Genomic DNA, 21594 nt, shown 5'->3' on the forward strand with positions numbered 1-21594 from the left:
TAGCTTCAAAGTTGCTGCTTGTCTCTCATCAGTCAAAGGTTCCTTCCCACCATTATTCAGTCACTCATACTCACACACAGGCCTATATACAGATCACCAAAAACAGACCATTAAGTCTGCTGAATGATTCACAAACACTGTTTGCTGTGTGGTCTCTGCTTTAAGTTTCAGGATAAGCTTCCAGGCGACAGTTAGAGCCACCCATTAAAGAACGAGTGCCGCATATAATCTCTGAATTTAATCCGTGCACCTGGCAATTTTCAGTGTTTGTACTTGAAACATTTGAATATTACTTTCTCATAATTTCCACTGTCCAAATAACAAAGCTTGATGTTTTACTCACATACTTGGAGAATTTAACCTAATCTGTGAGACAATGGCTGCCATCATCCCAACAGCGCACTCCCCCAAATCTGATTCAGACTGAGTGAAGAGTTGTTGAGAGAAGCAGAGAACAAACACAGAAACATGCACATACAGATTCATTTAGACATCCTATTAATGATAAATTGTCTGTATTGAGGATATGCACTGAGGATGCTTTCTAGCTAAGAGCTAAAGTGAAACTTTTGTGCCTGTGTAATGAAACTCTACAGCTAGTTAGCTTAGCTAATTACAGCGCCACAATAGTAATACAGTCCTCTGGCACCAAACTTCCCATAAAACATAAAATTTTGCATTTTTACAACTAGGCTCATAGGAAGCAGTCCTAATGGATTTTTAAATCAGAGCCATGGCTAGTTGCTTTACCCTGCCTGGTGTTGATGCTAAGCTAATTAGTCGCTAATGTTATATGAGCTGAGCGAGTGGCATCAATGTGCTCGTCTAATTCTCGCCAAGAAAGCGAGAAGCTTTTTTTTTTTTTTGCATTTTTTTTTTTTTTTTTTTTGCATTTTTTTGACAACTAAGTCAGTATGCTGCTTTACAGACTGCTTTTCCAAGATTTGTTTCCAAGTTTTTCACTTGTTTAAAGTTTTTTTTTTTTTAAAGGAAAAAATCAAGTCAGCAAGATATATTGTCTGTCTCCAAGGTGTAATAACATGGTAGTTTAATGCTGTCTCCCTTCATCTCTGGACATTAGGTGGGATTTGATGTCTTCCACCTGGTGCAGCTGTAAATGTACACAGTTAGCAGTAGATTTACCTGAAGCTCTGGTTTCTTGCTTATGGGAAAACTGGGATAAACTGTGACGAAGTTGGCACCTTCCATGTCTGGAACTTCTTTGAAGTCTATGTCCCCTCCTTTTCGTTTAATTCCCCTCTTCCTCTCCCTGCCCTCCACCTCTCTCTTTCTCTACTTGTCACCCTCTCTGCTCTTTCTCCTAGCTCTCATTTGTCTTAGTCCAGCTAATCTCTGGAGGATCAGGGAAGGAAATGTGCCAAGAAACTTCCCAGTTTGACTCGATTGTGAGATTTTAGGACACCTCAGTGAGACATGCAAGGCATTGCCTTATTTTGCATGATGCCACATTGTGGGATAAACAGTAGCCTGTTTTATATTTTATGTGATTATTAGAGGATTTACTAGTGTGTCTCAGAAAATTAGAATTTTGTGAAAGTGTTTTTATTTTTCCCTCCACTGACTTAACAGTTGTCCAGATGATGATCATCAACACCCTCCAAATGCAGGATAAGCTAGAGAAGGCTATTGCTGAAAAGGCTAGCTGTTCCCAAAGTGTTGGATTGAAACACATTAATGGAAAGATTACTGGAAGGGAAAGGTGTGGGAAAAGGTGCACAAACAGGGATGATCACAGCTTTGAGAATACTGTCAAGAAAAGCTGAAATAGAATAGCTTCATATGAAGTGTACTGAGGCCACACACACACACACACACACACACACACACACACACACACACACACACACACACACACACACACATCTTCAGGAAATGGGCTACCACTCTCACTTCCTGATATCAAGTCACTCCTGACCCAGAGACCACATGAGAAGCTTTTACCTGGGTAAAGGAGAAAAAGAGCTGGACTGCTCTGTGGTCCAGTGTTCTCTTTTCAGATGACAGTAAATTTTGCTTTATATTTGAAAATCAGGGTCTCATAGACTGGAGGAAGAGCAGAGAAGAAAGTGTCTGCGATAATTTGGTTTGCCATGTTATCAGCTTATGTTGGTGATGGTCTGTCCAAAGTCAACACGGCAGTCCACCAGGAGATTTTAGAGCACTTGATGCTTCCTTCTGCTGACAAGCTTTATGGAGATGCAGAAGTTCCTTTTCAACAGGACTTAGCACCTGCCCACAGAGCCAAAACTAATACCAAGCGGTTTTTTGATTGTATTGTTACATTGCCCGATTGGTCAGCCACCTCGCCTCACCTGAACCCCATAGAGAATCTATTAGTTACTGTCAAGAGGAAGACGAGAAACACCTGAACCAAAAATACAGATCAGCTAAAGGCTGCTATCAGAGCAACCTGGGCTTCAGTAACACCTCAGCAGCACCACAATCTGATCATCTCCATGCCACACTGCATTGATGCAGTAATTTGCAGTAAAGCAAACCTAAGATTAATAATAGTAATAAGAAGATGATACTGGATTTCTGATTTTCATGAGATAGAAGTCAAAATCACCAAAATTAAAACAAAAATGGGCTTAAAATATTTCACTTAGGAGAAAAATGGATTTTGTTTTGAGCCGAACTAGTAGAGTTCTAACATGATGAATAATTGATAAATAATGGTTTATTGTTGTAAGTGAAGTCCTTTTTAGCATCAGTTGGTTAACATTACTACATGCAGCAGCTATAGCGTGGCTGTACGCTGAGTCTGGTATAATTTTGGTATAGCAAATATTAAGCTGGATTTCTGATGGGAAATATGAACTCAGCAGCCCTGCAAAGTGATCATTCTGTGATGGTTTAGAAGTGTCAGATGTTTTTAGGATAGAAAATGGTTGTTGCGAGATAAATTTATTGCAGGGCCAGACACGTAAACACACACACACTTCTAACCCACCGCCTTCGGCCTGCGTGCCACAGATGCGATTGAGTATCTCTGGAGGTTTAATGTTTCATCATCCAAAATGACAGCAATTTTTCTATAAATATAATCATAGACACACTCAGGCTTGCAGGGTTATTTACTCAAAGAGTAATAACAGATTGGTGTTCCATAGAGCAGCACGGCTGGTGTCTTTTCGGAAGCTGAAAAACACAGGGATAAAGGATTAAGCAATGTGGATTTATTTTCATATCAACTCCAAAAAACATTTTTTTTATTTTTTAGTCACACACTGTTTCAGATGCATTTTATGGGCTTTCACATTGGTGAAATCCACTTAGTATATAAAGAGATGTACTCTAACGTTTGCATTTAGGTGGCAAATTATAATAACTGAATAAAGAGAATTTATTTTATAGCAGGTGCCTGAAGTAGAAGCTTTGTTGGGCAGGATGCACATCATAGTCCAGAATCAGTGAGAGACACATAACATTCAGTTCCAGGAGAAGATCCCTTTGGGGTTGCGTCATAAAGGAGCTGCCTGCTGTGATGACCCCCCCCCCCCCCCAAAGCCGGAAGTAGTTTTAAACATTCAACAAGTGATATCTGGTGTACATGCTTTACGTATTCTCACCTCAGTTTCCCAGTGACTGCTGCACTTCCCTTTTACTGCTTCAGTTGCCAGTGTGCGCTAAAAGCCACATCAGCTCGTTTTCCTGCCTCCTCGGGCTAAACGTGTGTGCAAGATGTGTAAGAAAGAGGTCATAAATATGCATTTATCATTTGTTTTTGTTTTTTTTATTTCAAACCGAGCTGAAAACATAAGGAGTAAAAAGGCCTCAGGGGGGGGGGGGGGGTGTTTATTTGTTAATGTGCCATCAAATGCCACCAAATAGTGCCATCAAATAGCTCATACTGCACTCAGAAACATTATGAGCTGCCATGTATTCACATGAACGTTTCAGTGCTGAATATTCATGATCGGAGAGCATCATTAGTTAGCTGAGTTGTTGCTTTTTATGGCGTCTTCCCGTTTCTATTAAAGCAGCGCACAGGATTTATTACAAACGGGTCGACGTGTGCGGGGCCTGTTCAGTTTTGCTCTTGCTGCCTTCTGTTTAGTTTTTATTTTGAAACTTAGTCTTTAATATATGTTTCAGAGTTCATGCTTAAAGATTCTTAAATTTAAAAAGAAAACTAAAGATTTACGCGTCACTCAGTGGTTTGATTTTGGGAGAAAGGATTATAAAATAGCGTATCCACTAACACCTGTTTTCTTCGTGTCCAGGCTACAGCACCATGAGTCCACAGGAGGACAGCGAGAATCCGCCGGGAAACAACGACCCGCTTTCAGCCGGCGTTGACGTCGGCAACCACGACGACGACCTGGACCTGGACACGCCCCCCCAGACGGCAGCGCTGCTCAGCCACAAGTTCCACCCCTACCGACACTCGCACACGCACCACCACCCACTGCACACGCATACGCACCACCTGCAAGCGGCGGTGACCGTGCACAGTGTGGACGCAGAGTGCTGATCGGCAGCGTGGCGTTCGCCCTCCCAAAAGGGGGAGTTTTGTTTTTGGTTGGGGGTTTTTTAAAAACTGTTTAAAAAAAACAAAACAAAAACATTTGTGCGTAAGGAAAGAGCGCACATGGATGGAGGGAGACACCACAGGTAGACCTGGTATCTCTTTGCCTCTTGAGACTTCTACCCTGAATTAACGATGCTTCAAGATCTCATTGTGCCAACATCTCAGTCTCAAGCCCTCTTTCATTTAACCACATTTAAAACCGGGCACATTTACACTGTTGTTACATAAACTGAAAATGAACAGACCTGGGTCAGTGGATGTAACCAAATGGGATTCTCTGTTATTTTCTGAAGGACACAAGAGCACATCACAGCCTTCAGAAACAAACAAAAAGCTGTGTGCACCATTTTTTTTAATTTTTTTTGGCCTTCACTGATGACAGGACACAACTGGAAGCTAAAAGCCTTGAAGGAGGACAAGGATTATTATTCTACAGGACCAGTGGATCTATTGCAGTACAAACACTCACATGGACCCTTTTTTGAACAGGGCCAAATCCCAAACTCCATGTAGGGTTGTTCAGTACGGGAAGAACAGCACTCCTTATAATTGTGGAAACTGTGGAACATCACCGGTGGAGAGTGAAAGTACTGTGATTTGAACAGAGAACTGGATCTAGTGGGATTCTAACATGGCCTCTATTTCAACTGTACTCTCCTTAATTCTGCAGAATAAAGCTCTGGAGTTTTTTGTTTGTTTTTTTTTTTCCTCTCTGTCTTTTCTGAAAAGCGGCGGTCTTCATCCAAAGCAGCGGCTGCTGGTCTCTCGCGGCAGTGCGGGACGACATCTGGACACTTTCATGAATGTTTGTGAACATCAGAGTAGGAACAAAAGCTTCAACAGTGACAGAAACACAAGAAGAAACACTTTAAAGAGGAGAATATTATTTTTCTACTATTTATTAAAGGTAGATTTTCAAGACAGGAAAGCAGCACAAAAAAGACAGCAGTCAGGGTGCGTGAGACACATCGGCCCATTTCCTGCAACCAGTGCATTAATATTGGGGTTCCATTATTTTCATTTTTTTTTTTTTCCTTAAAACATCTGTGAATTTATTTTGGGTTTTAATAATATCAGCAGCACAACAGACTATGGGATAATTTTTTTCTTTTCTTTTTCAGCAGACTGAGGGATTCCAGTGCAGCTCATTTGCATTTTCTTTCAAATGTTCTTTTTACTTTCTGTCAGCAGGAGCATTATTCAAATAATCTCCTCCCCTGGATCCCCCTTCTAAGTGCACTCAGTGGTCAGTGTGTGATGTACACTTGTCCAGTCAAAGGGATCTAATACAACAGTCCTCCCATAAAGTCTGCTTTTAGCAGTGACATTTCTCCTCCTCATGTATACAAGTAGGGAGGACAAAAAAAATTAGAAACACTTCTCTTATCATGGCATCACCAAGTCAGCATTTAGAGCTTTTTAAAAGATCGGTGTTAAGGCCGGGCTGTTGTATTGATGGATTTGCATTGTGCTGTTCTGTGCTGTTCCCTGTTTTACCACAGCCTTTTATCCATGAGGGCAAGCTTATACTGTGTGTATGCTAAGGTTGGGTGTGCTGGATTTATTTTTTTTTTATATATATAAAAACGGAATTAAATTTCCACTCAAGATACCCAAGATGGAGTCTCCTCTTCATCACAGAGGGTAAAGGAGATGCTGCTGCTGTTGTACAGAGGCTACACCCCATCTGTCAGCTCCTCTGTGGTTAACCACTCAAAACGTATTTTCTATGTGTGTGTGTGAGTGTGTGTGTGTGTGTGTGTGTGTCTCCGCCTTTTGTGCACGTCATGAAAGAATGACTATACACCAGGAACATTCTCATTGAATGCATTATTTTTCAACATAGTATTAGGGAATTATAGGTGAAATTATTATGATCGAGAAATCCACTTATTTTTATTCAGATGAAGAGTCAGATGACCCGATCTGTGCTTTGTGAGTTTGATTGTTCAGCTGATCATCAAATCATGTCGGTGCGGCATCCGTGTCTTGTCTTTTATCTCCCCACCCCCCCATCCCTTTGCGGGTGCACAAATGTTTATTGTTCTTCAGAGATTCACTATGAAGTGTAAATACAGAATCACAAATGGCTATTAATAACCTGTACACTCCATTGTGTTATGTTGGTAAGACATGTAAGCTTCAAATGATGCTCTGATATTTGGGTTGATATGTTCTGTTCATGGTGTCTGTTTCTCTTCTTTTTTTTTTTTTTTTTGATGCCTTGGATGTTTGTTTTTTTTTTTTGTTTGTTTTTTTTAGGGTTATTTTCCTTTAGGTCCATATTGGATGGAATCAGTACTTGGAAAACTGAATGCACACTTTTATGTTTGAGAGACTTCTAGTTTTCAAAGGTTTTTATCGTGCCTCTTGGAGATGCTAAAGAAAACTTCTCTCTCGTGAGCTCGTTTAGGTTCGACACACAGCAGTACTGCAGCTTTTCACTCACTAATGACCAATCCAGCTTCCTTGTAGTGGGTTAGAGTTTAAGCCGTGCTACTTTCAACCATATTCATTTACAGTCGTTTTAGTGTGTTTGACACTCGAGAAGAATATTTACATTTGCACATTCAGTGTGAGCTCATTAAACTTTCATCTGCACAAGTGCTAAATAATCTGATGGCTCCGGTGGAGCTGACACATTACCACGTGCTGGTTTTGTCTCGGTTGCTTGTTCACGTTCTGACGAGTTCTTTTTTTTTTTTTTTTTTTTTTTAATCACACTGGGTTTCAAGTTCCACTCGTGACCGGGAAAACTTTCCCAGCTCGAAATGCCATCAGATTTCCACACCTGCAGTAATTCAGTAACATAAACAGTAACTGATTTTCCAAATTGTCCCGTTTCTGCGACTCTCTAAGGTACATCATTTCAGCTCAGTTGTTGTAGCAGGTTTTAGAACAAATGCAGTCAACCAGTATTTTTCTATGAGTGTGTGTTGGAGCAATTTTATTTTCTCAAAAGTGAGTTCACCATTAAAAGTTTATTTTCTAGGAGAGTTTTTAATCAGTATTTAGCAGCTGTTGTAAACAAGTATATATACAGAACACTCTAAAATGCAAATAATGTACTGAAGGAACATGTGTATGTCAACCCCCTCTCCCCTCATGTATCATATAAAGTTATCAAATTGAGATTTATTGCAATGTGAATGTGATAAAGTCCATTTTACACCTGAAGTGTCTGCTGTTGTGATTCCTGCTAAGTGTTTGTGATGGTTTTTAGTGGGTGAGTGTAACTTCCACTGCAGCTCAGGAAGCGCGCTGCTGCACTGTTCAGTGGAGGTTCAGAAGTTTTTAATTACATTCTTCTATTCAGAACTTGAACTAATTGTTTACTGCAGGACTTTATCAGCGTCTCAGATCATTGAGGGGGAACTTTGGCTCACTGCAGGCATTGTTTATGCACAGCTCCCTTAAGTTCCTCCTTTTCTATCAAGTTGAGGCCTGAACTTTGACTGGGCCATTGCAACACATTGATTTTTTTTTATTTATTTATTTTTATTTACTTTGAATCTGCCACTCTGTTGTAAATTTGCTGCTGTGCTTGGGATCATTGTCCTGTTGCATGACCCAGTTTCAGCCAAGCTTTAGCTGTCAGGCGGCTTGGCCTCACATTTGGCTCTAGAATATGTACAGAGGAATTTATGGTCAACTCATTGACTGCAAGGTGCCCAGGTTCTGTGGTCGCAAACAAACCCAAATCATCACCGCTCCACCACCGTGCTTGATGTGCCACAATGACTGCTACTATAAAATCATCACTGATGTCGTTCCTCCCTGGCATTGTGTTAGCACACACCTGAATGCTTCAGAGCAGCAAACTGTCTGCTTCTATAGAGGTGCTCACACTTGCTGATGATCAGCTGCACCTCCTATGAAAGCAGTAGGGGTGCACTTAAGAGTCCTGTGGGCACATTTTTTCAAGATGGAGTGCTAATTAAGTTATCACCTATTTCTAGCAAGCCTGGTTAACTAGGTGCAACTATACTCAAGTGTCATGCTGCAGACAAAAACGTGCCTCTTTGAATGGCATTTGAAATGAAACTGTAGACTTTCACTTGCCAAAACAAAAAAAAACTGACTTCCTGGTGGGGTGACAGTACAGTAAACCACGCAGCGATCCATATTATTATCCATATAGACAAATGCATCAAAAATACTTTTAAAGTCATAAGCACCCAAACATGATCAAATAGTCCAGTTTGCTGACAGCTGTCAGATTCCTCCATTCAAAGAAATCGTGCGATACACAGAACACATTTAAACCTGAATCCAGTTTAAGGGGCGGAGCTGTATCTGTCTCTGGCACATTTGTCATAAAGGGGGAAATCCATTCTACCTAAAATGTTTTTGTGCCAGGCTTCAAACATTATTATTGCTGCTGTAACGTTGGGCGTTTGACATGCGAGGATGGAGTTTGTACTGCGGTTTTTAAGCACTTCCACTCCAGAGGTTTCCACCTGGGACAGACTGAGTAAAATTGGAGTTCCCTGAGAAAAGCACACTCTCTGCACTTCACGCCCCATCCAGTGATCTCACAACAGATGTTTCCTGTCTGGATTTTTTTTTTTTTTCTTGGTTTTGTTTTTGCAGTGTTCATTGACAATGGAAGCAATGAAGAGTAAGAAAGTCCAAACAAAATAATTCTTTTCTTTTTAACCTTAAATATCTATTATTAATAAAATCTTCCCTGCCCCCGTCATCCAGTCCAACCTGTGGCCTTCTGCTGTGTCTTCCCCCACTCTGTCCCCTCCTTCCAGTCTACTCTGTACTATTAAATAAAGGCAAAAATGCCCCCCCCTACAAAAAAAATATCTTGAGGTCAAAAAGACAGGAAGTCATTAGGAAGCACACCAGGTTGGTAGAAAAAAGAAGATGCTGGATTCACTTGAAGGTGTCATTTCAGTCAGTGGTTAGATACTTTCAAGTCGCCTCATCATTGCAGAGAATGGAAGAACAGGTAAAGAAAGCGGTGTACTCTTTAGAAAGTGATTTAACAGCTGCTTAAACACCTGCTGTGACATCACCATTTGGAGAAGTCACGAAGTGAAGCCAGAAAGCTGTGCAGAAGTGTTGTCTGAGCAGGTATTTTGATGTGTAAGACACCATTAAAAAGCACAGGCTCTGTTTGAATCCGGTGGCCTAGTTCTGGGACACATTGCTGATGTAGTTTAGGACACACTAACGGCGGCTGAGTTTTTGGAAAACAATGCATGAAGCAAAGCTGTGAAGTAAAAGTAAGTAGTCTGCATTCTCACTTCATCATTAAAGAAAAATCACAGTACATTACACATTATACACTTGGCATTTAAATACAGAACCTGGTCTTGTACAGAGAAATGACTGCCGTCAAAAACTGAGATTATTGTGTTTGGCCCTAAAAAGTCTTGAATAATCACATCTCAGAGACCTCCTAGCACCATATTATCCCAGTAGAGCACTTCTGCTGCAGACTGCAGGCTTGCATACAATATAAATGCCAAAAAGTGTGAAGGACAAACACACACTTTTGCATGTAATTATTTGATATTACACACCTGCAAACAGCAAGTTTTGAATGCTACCAAATCCACTAAAGATTTGCATTTAATCAGGTAGTCTCGTTAAGATTGGAATCTCTTTTCCAATATAGATAAAACACAGAGCATTAATTAGACTGTCGGTGACACTAAGGCCAAATAAGAACAGGAGAAGTCATAAATAATGTCACAATGAAGCTTCAAAGTCACTGAGGACAATGAGGGTGCCTGCAGTTTTGCATTACTTATACTCTGCTTCCATAACTGTAGTTTTATAGCTAAGTGTCACGAAATTAATACTTCTTTTTGTCCATAAGGAAGCACAGCCTGAGACAAAGCCAAAAAAAATCCCAGCTTTGATATTTTGATCCAAATGTTGCTAATTGTGTTTTTCAATTACCACTGGGGCCATTTTGTTCTTAGTTTTGTAAGAGGTCATGGAACAGATCATCCACAAACCACCCTGCACTCAGTAAGCCAGGGAGATTATGTGCGGGGGATTGTGTGTGTGCATGTGTGTTTGTGTGTCTGCCTGCCTGCATTGTCTCAATACCTGGCTCAGTATTCACACTCACTGACAGCAGGCTAATGATGCTTTCCCAGCCTGTGTTATTCTCTCTGGTTCACGTACGCACATTTAGGACACGGGCACTCCAGAAAGCTGCTCTTCAGAGGCTTTTTGGCCTTGTTTGGAGAGCCCTGTTTTAATGACATGCAGAACAGTCTGAGCTGCCATTGTTGTCTGTCCCAGTAGCTGGAAAGACTGCTCAACATGGCTGGAGGTGGATGGAAGCCAGTCTCCGCCCAGTTGGAAGTCTAATTAAATAGTAAAAAATCGATTCATTTGTTCTGCTTAACTCTGCAGATGGCAAGAATTTCCCACAGCCATGATTACAGTAACAACAAAATGTGTGTTCATTCTAGAAACACCACCTATTCAATAAATGTATCATCTTTTACACTCAAAGATCCAGAGTTAGATAATATGGTCACATTTTTTTTTTTTTACTTCCATCTAAACCTTTTCTTGATATCTTGATTTATTTCAGGTCTTGACCCCCACACTAAGAAACTGATCATTTCAAAATAACAATGTGGTTCAGCTATAATCTGCTCTTTGCTCCACAAGTGTGGAGTGTATTTTGCAATATGTTTTAAGCTTCTGGTCATAGGTCAAGCCTTTTGCTGTAGGAGGAAGAGTAGCGGTACTGCCTGGAAGGCCCGTTCAGTTATTTATGTGGCCTTTCTGTACATATGGTGGTTTCTGCCAGGGGATCTGGGAAATGGCCCCAGATTGAGAGGCAACATGGTTCGAACAAAACGATGCAACAAAAGGCTGCTATGGTTGGTTGGTGGGAGAGTAGTATAAACATTTATGTTTGAGAGTTTACCTGAAGGAAGGAAGGAAGGTTTAAAGCACTGGTTAACATTTGTATCCAACACATCCCCACTCATTGGTCCCTGAACTCAGTTCCTCTCTTCTCCACTTATATAATAATTCCCGCTTTAACCACCTTTAAAGTGGGAATTACCCATAGCCACCATTATTCAGCACTTTGTTTTTAGCATTAAAAATATAAATTGCATAATTTGCTGTACGTTATGATGTGATTGTATGCAGATATAACTGGAACTTTAAGTGTGCATGTGTTAGTAGTAGTGCTGATGGTTAAAATAAAGTTACCAAAAATAATAAAGAAGAAATCCTATCATCCATTTGTAAATACTTTATTTTTTCTACTTTCACTATATTAGATTGGTTACCTGCTTGGTGTAGGACATGATTTTATTACCAGTCATCTTAGGTGTTTCCTGAATAAAGCTGCAAAATAAATAAAAAAAAAAAAGGAATGGAAATATTAGTTCTGCAGTGATTACTTGCAAAATCTGATCTGATCTCCTTCTAAATCAAATTCTAGACAAACACAATCTGAGTAAACAGTTGTGCTTTTCATGTCTATAATAAACACACTGGATAGTCATTCAGAGAGCTCACTGCGCTAATGACTTCCCCAAAAGCTACTTGGAGTCTGGTGTTCCTATTAGGGAAATTGAAAGTATGAGTTGTAGACATCTGTTTATACTCTCTCAGCCTCTCTATTAATAAAAGAACAAAAAAAACCCTGATTGCTGACAAAATCTGCTCGTCAGGCTTCAATCCCAACAACGTGTCTGTAAATTGAGAAAATTCAGGACCTTTTCTACTCTCCTCTGCAAAGATCGCACCGACAGCACAGCGCGCGTTCCTGTAAAATAACCCTGGAGTAACACCAAAATCCTGGAAAAAAACACCTGTTTTATATGGACGAGACAAAGCAAAACAAAATGAGGGTGACGAAGGCTGACCACATCAACACCAAAACCAAAACCTAATCCCAACTGTGAAGCACGGTGGAGGGAGCGCCATGGAGCTGCTTTTCTACATCAGGACCTGAAAGCCTTCTGGTCACTGAGCGAACAATGAATCCAGAATTCAATCAAGATTTTTTTTCAGGAGAATACCAGGGCAGTAGTCTGTGACCTGAAGCTTAGGAAAGGTACATAATGTACCAGAAGTCACAGGTCAGTCAGCATCAGTGGTTGAAAGGTTGCTGCCAAACGAGTTACCTCATTCAAGACTTCACTTACTTTTTCATGCCTGGACTGTGAATTAAACCATAAAAAAACATGAAAGATGCAATGGTGCATCCTTAGTTTTGTATATCAATGCCTGTTTTAAGAGTAATCCAGATAAATCCAAAGGTACTGTAGTTTTTGTCTATTTTAAGAGAAGGTTATACAGTGCGGCAAGGTATGTAGTTTCACCTTTAGTTGAAAATGGAGATGTGTGCCCTGGGGGAGTAGTTCAGCAATGTTGAGAGCTGAGGGAGGTGGGCACCTCCTCGCCATGTCCCATAAACCTAATCATTTTGTCTGCATTCATTCACACCTCCCCTACACGGGCCTGTCTTTATCTCTTTTCCACTGTCACTGTATCTCCTCTACTGTGCTTCTTTCTCCTGAGCTGTCTGCTGCTCCCCCTGCCAGGGAAACTCTGTGAATTAGAGCACTGAGTTTGTGTCCAAGCACCCTCGGGTCATTTCAGTCAGTCTCTGCTCTGCCAACTAGTACAGCAGACATGCACTTGCAGCATATTTTTGTGCAGTCCAGAGTCCCAGTTTCCTCCAAAACATCTCAACTGTGTGATCATCTCAAGCCGTGCAAGCAAGCGAGTTCAAGCGCTTTGAAATCCCTTCTGCAAATGATGCTTTTTTTTTTTTTGCTAAAAATATTGTAAAAAAAAAAAAAAAAATACAGACAATTAAACATTGTACTAAAATCTTATGGATTTGATTACAGTGTCCAGCTCCAAGGTACAACTTTGAGGCAAGCTTGTAAAATAAAATCTAAATGGGGCTTTCAGAGAGATTAAGATGTTGGAAAAAAGTGCACATTTATGCTTGGTTAGGATGCAGGGAGCCTTTCTCATTACTCAATCACGCTCACCACATAAAAGCAGCTCCCCTGATGTCATGATGAAGAGGTATGCTTATGACCACTGTAATTAGGACAAGAATTGGGCAGGGAGCTCTTAAGCATATTGTCCCCATGTGTTCAGGTCAGCTGTTTTTAGTAGGTCACATGTCCCTAAATCTCTCCTCTGCCATCAGAGAAAGGAAGCCTCGCCAGCACGCTGCATCTGTGATCATTTGTGAGAGCATCCCAACAGCTCCAAAACACAGAAGCAAAGCCTACAAAGCGTTTTTACATCAGCTCATACATTACCGACAGGAGCACAGAATGACATAACAATAATCACACTGCACACTTTACCATTCGAGGTTAACCCCTCGCTCTCCTGATGCCTCCTCCTCCTCCCCGTGCCTTTCGTTCCCTCCCATCCTCACGCCTACTGAGCTCGTCCCAGGTGCCTGCTTTACCCGTTCAGCCACTCAACCCACCCACGCCCTCACACTCTCGGTCCCAGCGAGCAGCAGCAAACGTTTTCCTGCCTTCTCTTTCTCCTCTCCGCTGCCACCCACTCCAAAAGGGGCTGTGAATCATTGGCTGACACACTGAAGCACCAGCAGGGCTCTTGTGTTTTTTTAGATGGAGAGCAACTAACATCTCTTCTCCCCTTGGTTTGTGAAGTGGAGCGCATTATTATTTTGGGGTTTGACTTGCGCATAGGTAAAATGCTTTGAAAGATAGCTACAGAGTTTGTGTAACCATGCAAGGAAACTACAGGCTGACACGGGTTAACGTCTGAGTGTGTTGGTGTGCGTCTCTAAGTGTAAAACGACGGTGCCGGCGTGTGTGTGTGTGTGTGTGTGCGCGCACCAGGGGGAAAGAGAGAACAAATTAATTGTTCTCGCATGGAAACGCTGTTTAGCACTTAGTGGAGTGATTCATGCGTCTCTAAAATCAGCCTGCGCAAGTGACAGGCAAGTCCTTGCTGTCTTTTCAGAGAAGTACTGCTCAATGATTCATATCCCCCAATCTGTCAGCCGGCACCAACTATTGTACGAGCCGCGGTGAGATCAAAACATGGCTTACATGTAGGATGACTTTTCAGGGATGTTTGCTCCAGCTTGATTTCCTGGATGACGACAAGTTTGTGACTTGGATTTAGGGCACCTGTAACGCCATGTGAGATGATGGCACAAAAAGGCCTGCTACTGACCTTGAGTAGCAGCCTTACTTGAGTTGAGGTATCTGGTATCAGATGCTAAGCTGATAGGTGTCTACGAGGAAGGGAACTAACAATTTAATTTGATTTGAAACGATCAGTAGTTTGGTGGTTGCATCTGTTTGTGTTTATTACAATGGTTGCCTCTCCTGCCAGTTTTAAAACAGTGATCTCACTAGCCTTGTATCTGGTTAAATAAAAGACATGACTGAAATAAAGCCCTTTAACATATTCACATACAGTCTGGTGTTTGGAGCACTGCGTTATTAGTACACAACAGGTTTCATCTCCAGGAGCATTTGTCAGCCTTTGGTTTGTAATTGGACAGGGTGCGGCTTTGCGCCTTGGATTTTTAGCTCACAGAAGTAAGGTTGGGACTGATGCGTGAAAACCTGCAGACTTATAAACAGGAAGAAAAGCCCCTTCGTTTGTTGCTTCTATTTGCAGTTACACAATTTGCCCCCTTTTTGTTCGTCCTTTCCACTCTGGAGTGGACTGCGCTTACGCCTGATTGAAGCATTTAAGCAACAAACAGTCTGAGCACACTCGCTGCTTTCCGGTTACACTGCTTCAGCCACTTGGCAATGCGAGATCATTTTCACCCACCGACAACTGTGATTGTCTGGACTTCGATCTGCCAAGAAACGCTCCACACAGATGGCGAGAGAGAGAGAACACGGAGGTTGATTTCTCCGTCTCTTAGAGGCCCCGGCATAATCGCGCTCTAAATATTTCCTAAGTGGGTTGATTGTGTGCTTGTTGACATGTTTGTGCGCCTACATGAATGTAAGTGCATCTTATGAGAGTGTGAACGTACAGTGTGTGTCTTTCAGCGACTCATTCTGCCTGCGGAAGCTACACGGGCATTGTGAGGACTCGGCAGGGAGCTCTGCTCCCCTTGTGTTTGCCAGGAGCAGCTTTCCACCCACGGTGGGCAGGCAGGCATGCAGGCTGGGTTGGCTGCTAGGCTGGCATTCAGTGGATGATTTGGGTAGAAAGGAGGGAAGGCACACAGCCATTCATGGTAACATTATGCACATTGGGAACAGGAAAGCTCTGGAGGATCTTCTCCAGTTAATGCCTTTCCCTCTCTCTCCTTCACCAAAAGAAGAAACGTTTAAACTGGGCCGCCGCGCTGAAATAAGAATTGTGCACACATCCACCACTCCAGTGCAAGGTTGAAGGAGACAAAGCATTTTGCAGATTCAACATGTGGTCAATAGTAAAAAAAAAAAAAAAAATGTAAAAAAAACATTTAGTTTTCCCCTCCCCAAAAAACGGAAACATATGCTGTTTAAAGCCATGCCACAAACCAAGCGACCTCCACTGTAGCTCCACTGTAGTTCCTTGGCGAGTCCGGTTAAAAGCGCACAAACGCGTACTGACCAATCGTAACTGGCTCCTATGCGATCAGCGGACAGTTGGGGTCGCCAGGAGTCCGGAGTGCAGCCCGACATGCTGGGAACCATGTGTGCGTCAAAGTGCCCACATACAAGTTTCATTCAGCAGATGACAACACGTCTTAGACGCCTTCCTTTTTTAAACAAATGTATGTTTAATATAATGCAATAAAATGATGTAGTTCTGCTGTAATTACGCTGATTTTTTACGTTTCAGCATCAATCTGAGTAAGAGACTGCAAATAGATGACAAATAGAAAAGTGAAGCCTCCGAGATTTAAAAGAAATAGTTAAAAGCAATCTGATAGTATTTTTTTTTTATTGTTGGCTGTCGGTCTTTTTTTTTTCTCTCTCTTTCTCTCTTGCACCGACACACACACACACACCTCCCACCTGCGCTCTCTCTCTCTCTCTCTCTCTCTCTCTCTCGCTTTCCTCACACTTTTTCCCAAGATGGCGGCAGCCTCATCCATCCAGCCGCCGAGCGTTCACTCTTCTCTAGCCCGGGATAGCACACTTTCCCCGGAGATGGACAGCCCCGAGAGCCGGCAGCCTGAGGATGAGGAGGCGGCGGCAGCGCAGTCCTCCGACTCGGGGATTAGCCTCCGTGACCTGCCGGACCTGGAACCGGAGGAAATCGAGAGGAGGCTGGCCAAAACTCGCAAGGAGCTGAGCAACAGGAGGAAAATCCTCATCAAGAACCTGCCACCCGACACCACTAACCAGGTACATGTCAGTTCACCGTGGAAAAACAGAAACAAAAATAGCGGGGTGGAGCTATTTATTTATTTTTTTCATATTTTACGCACTCCCGACTAGTTCAGCTGTAACGGACTCCTTCGTTGCCTGCCTTTAATCTTTATCTTATTGTTTAGTTATAACACTTGTGTGTGGTTATTGTCATGACTGGGACCAGTTCACCCACCGGTCAGATAATATTTATACTACCCAGTGAAATAAACTTTACAGGAAACTTTAATAGATTATGGTAAACTCCCCATTTCATGTGACTTATCATCCCAGCTTGTTATTCACCGTGATGTCAAAATCTTTTTGATGTTGAGGGGAAACGATCACCAGCTAAAATTCATCGACTCAGATATTTGAGCAGAAGTTAGAAGTGCCTTTGTGTGTTGTCTGACTTCTGTTTCCCATGGGTCACTCCTGACTCTAGCTGGAAGTGTATTATTTGGCTGCTCTTATAACAGACCTGCAGCACTGAAGTAGTGTGCCTGAAGTGAGATGTGTGCATGTGCATTTAAACTCATGTTACAGGTGAGCTCTTGGAAAAGTAGCCAGGAGGCTGTAAGTGGAGTGCTTTTCAGCAGGAGGAGACACTGCAAAAAGAAGCCTTTTTGTCTTTCCAGTACGGCGAAGTTCTGCTAATATTCATGCGCCAAATCATAAAATCCATGTGGCCTTTTCTGCTTTTAACTTTTTTTAATTCATGTTTTTTGCGCCGCATAAAGTTTAATATAAAATCTGCACTATGGCAATCAGCAATGAGTTGTGACTCGTGCCTTTTAATGTTGCACAAATATTGTTGCAACAGAGCGAGCACCGCTGTGGCCGTGACAGGTGGAATCCATGATTTCTGACTTTGCGTGTTGGAAACAGTTTCCTCTAACTTAGCAAATCCAAAGACCGATCACTTCATCGCTGATGTTTACCATTCATGCAGTAAACTTTTTGCATGCATGGTTTCTTGTCAAGGACCACAGAGTGCCGTGGCTGTTTATGACTTCATGACCTTTTTGATTTCTCCCACTAAGTGTGATTCATCACTCGTGTCAACTCGCAAGCCTTTATGAGACGGCGTGTCGAGGGCGCTGATGGTGTGTATTCCTTCAGGCTCACAGAGCCACACATTCTTAGAGAGGCTCGCTGCCAAAGAGCCAGCCCTCGTCCGTGTGTGTGTGTGTGTGTGTGTGTGTGTGTGTGAGAGAGAGAGAAATGAGGAGGTAAGAGTGTGGGTGGGGTGGGTATGGGGAGTCGCTTGGATCAGGTGAAACAGCAGAAGTGGAAGTTCTTTCTGTGTTTTCCACATTATTCGTGTGTCAGATCGAGTGAGATATGTTTAGGGAGACCCCGCTGAATGTGCCACATAAATCTGTCCATTTAAAGGAGCAGTGCTGGAATGCCTCTTACCGAGACATTACACGGTGTGAGTTTCCACTGGTGGCGGTGGTGATGTAGTTGAACTGATACCAGCTCGGGCTTCGGATCGTCTTCTTGCCAGACATAAATGAACAGATGAGAAGAAGAAAAAAAGTTTTAAATTACATTACATCACTCATAAATGCCTCACCATTATGGAGAGTATCACTTTGTTTGAAAAGCATCCATCTGTCATATTATCGGTACGTGATTGTAAAGATCCAACATTTTTTCGATCAAAGCGCACATAAATCTTGTGGCGGTTTCTTAAGTATGAAGTTTGTCTTGCTCATTTTTCAGGTTTAGTTGTTCAACAGTTGGACTAAAATGAGATTCGACACCACCTGGAGCTCAGGGACCTGCACCCCCGCCCCTTCCCCCCAAATTTTATGTCATTTTCTAGGCTAATTTATTAAGCACTTAATTAACATCTTAATCAAGACTAATCAGTCACTAAAACAGTCTCATTCCCATGAGTACTGATACTGTTAGTACATAAAACATAAAAAACCTACAGCTGTTCTTGCTTGGTCCTGTACAGAGATGCAGTGATACTGATAGTGCTGCTGTTTACTGTACTTTATCTTCCATAAAGTTATAGATTTATGACAAAGGAAAAGTCCTGGTCACCGTTTTATATAACCCGACTGACAGACTCAGCAACACCCAGCCGTCTCCATCTCCCATTCCCGTCATTCCCGCTGCCCCATTACTGAACACTCTATCGCAGGCTATGTGTGTGTGTGTGTGTGTGTGTGTGTGTCCACGGTACATTGTGTCAGATATATGGCCCCGTTGACAGTCCTCATTTTAGGAAGGAGTGGGGGAAGGGAAAGGAGGAGGAAGAGAGGAACGGTACAGTGTGTAGGAATGAATCTAGGGAGAATTTTCACAGAGAGCTGCAGCTCCCATCAGCTTTATGGAGCTTTATTCAGTTTCAGTTAAATTTTTTTTTGTTATTTTTGTTTTGTTTTGCATTTTTTTTATCCTTTTCAATCACTCCTGGTGTGCAGCTGTTCAAAGCCAAAATGAAATAAATAAATCAAAACAAAAAAACCTTCCAAAACAACTGCAGAATACCTGCTCAGCACTAAACAGACACAGTGAGGATCGAAGTGGCGAACACTCTGAGCAGCTAAAGAGCCAGTTATTTCCCTGAGGTGTTGGTAGAGACCAGAGCTAAAAGGGCATGACAATTGGTCTTATTTTAACTTAGTGGACCAAGAGATAGATAATAATGTTGCGCCTTAAGTGCTGTATAAATAATTTCACAAGTTTGTCGGTTTCAGTGACACTGATGTGCAAGCGTTGTTTAAAAAAAAGAAAAGAAAAATCAGTTATTGCAGGTTTCAGTCATGCACCTCTTTGGGCAGGAGTCTAATTGAATCTAAATCCACTTTTTAATTTGAGTAGGTTAAGCTTCCACTGTGTGCAGGTATAATTTTAAAAGGGTTAGATTTCATCTTGAGATTACCTTTTTTTTTTTTTTTGGACAAACTTTGATACTTTGGGGTGTTTGGGGTGGCAGTCTGATTAACCCTCAGGTTGTTTCATATATATGATATAGAAGTTTACCATGGTTACGATGGTGCTGAAGCTGGTCACAGATTTAGATCCATGCTTCATTCACTCGTACCTGATGCAACCTTTTGCTTTTCATTCCATGTTAACAGCTTGGAGCAGACACAGAGTCCACTTGGAGGGGAAAAAACCTTTCAGAAGCAAGATGAAAAACAGGAGACCACGACTCTCTTAAACATCACAAAAGCCATAAAAATTCACAACAAACAGCAACTCAGCAGTCATCTGGTTTCCCTCCGTTTTTAAGTTGTGGGTCACGTCGCTAAATTATTATGTCACTTTGTGAGCCTGGTGGATTCTGCACCATAGTGGGAAGGCTGAATGAGCCAATTAGGGGTGCTCTTTCTGTTAGGGCTCTCATTACTACTAGACTATGAGCAGCACTACTAGTGGCTGTGTGCTAGCTGCACAGAATACATGGCTGGAAGGTAAATGGTGTTGAATCATAAAGTTTATATATGTACTAGTTTTTTTTGTTTTTTTTATTTAAAATGAAACAAGAATGACTCAGAGAGTACAAACTTCCACCAAGGCAGCTCACCCTCTGGGCAGTATTTACTTTTAAGAGAACAGTACTGTATTTTGTATATATTCATTTAGTTTTCTTTGTTCTTTTTAAACCTACTTTAAGAAGTTTGTAGTCCAGTAAAAATCAGATAACGTTTACTTTGAGTACACAACCATCATGTAGGAGTAGGTAATTAAATAGGTCCTGATTTGTAAATAACTGGGCATGAATAACTTGAGCTTATTATATAATATTCTACTACAGTACATTTCTAGGTAACTAGGCAGCTCATTCTATATCTCTTGACAATGCTTTCTTTAAAGCTATAACATTGAAAGAAAGGCAGATATGAAATGTAAAAGTGAGGTCAGAGGTCAAATGTGACATGATATTTGGATGCAAACTATAATGTGATATATTTAGAATCCCCATCTATTCGTATCATTTCCTAAATGTGGACAATACAAACAACGGCAGGAGAATTTTAAGGTTTAAAGATAAAGGACATTTTATGAAGGTTTGACCTTATTTGACCTTGAAGAAGAGGTCATTTAGAATCCCCATATATCATTTCCTATATGCTTTCAATACTAACACTGGCAGTAAGAAACATAGTTTTATATGGCTCTATAAAGCATCATTATCACCTTGACCTTCAGTCTATTGACTTTCAAAGAGAGGTCAAATGTGACAAGATTTTTTAAATCTTTATACGGTACTTTCTATATGTTGACACTACACACCATACTTGTAAGAGTCATAGTTTCTAAGTTATAAGGCTTTTTGTCACTTTTGGACCAATAAATCATGAAGTTGACCTTAAAGACCTTGGTGGATGTCAGCCTAATTTTAATGATTTGTTAACATGACCTCTCTCTCTACACCCTTTTGCTTCATCAAAATTCATTCAAAACCTTTCAAACTATCGTGTTTACAGACAGAATGACACACACACACGCAAACACTACCAAAAACATAACCTCCTTGGCAGAGGTAACTAACTCTTTCAGGCTGTTTTTATAGGTATAAATCATTAACATCTTCTTACTGTAGCAATCTTAGCAGTAGTGTGAATAGAAATCTTAAAAATATGAAATTTGCTTGAAAGTCAGTATTTGCTATGACCACCTTTATTCTTCAACACAGCCTGAACTCTCTCAGGCAGTTTTCTTGTAATTTCTTTAAATAGACTTCAGGAATAGTTC

General features: G+C 41.4%; 2 protein-coding genes across 2 annotated transcripts in view; both read left to right on the forward strand.

Moving 5' to 3' along the window:
• cachd1 (cache domain containing 1) overlaps window positions 1–7732 on the forward strand; it is an 89272-nt gene extending 81540 nt beyond the window's left edge. The window contains exon 27 of the mRNA XM_030727472.1: window positions 4248–7732. Coding sequence (XP_030583332.1) covers window positions 4248–4498 — 251 coding nt within the window. The 3' untranslated portion in view covers window positions 4499–7732. The remainder of the gene's footprint in view (window positions 1–4247) is intronic.
• An 8864-nt stretch (window positions 7733–16596) lies between these two features.
• Window positions 16597–21594, forward strand: part of raver2 (ribonucleoprotein, PTB-binding 2) — a 93224-nt gene continuing 88226 nt past the window's right edge. The window contains exon 1 of the mRNA XM_030728188.1: window positions 16597–16869. Coding sequence (XP_030584048.1) covers window positions 16597–16869 — 273 coding nt within the window. The remainder of the gene's footprint in view (window positions 16870–21594) is intronic.

Source organism: Archocentrus centrarchus, chromosome 4 (assembly GCF_007364275.1).
Source record: "Archocentrus centrarchus isolate MPI-CPG fArcCen1 chromosome 4, fArcCen1, whole genome shotgun sequence".
Taxonomy (NCBI): domain Eukaryota; kingdom Metazoa; phylum Chordata; class Actinopteri; order Cichliformes; family Cichlidae; genus Archocentrus; species Archocentrus centrarchus.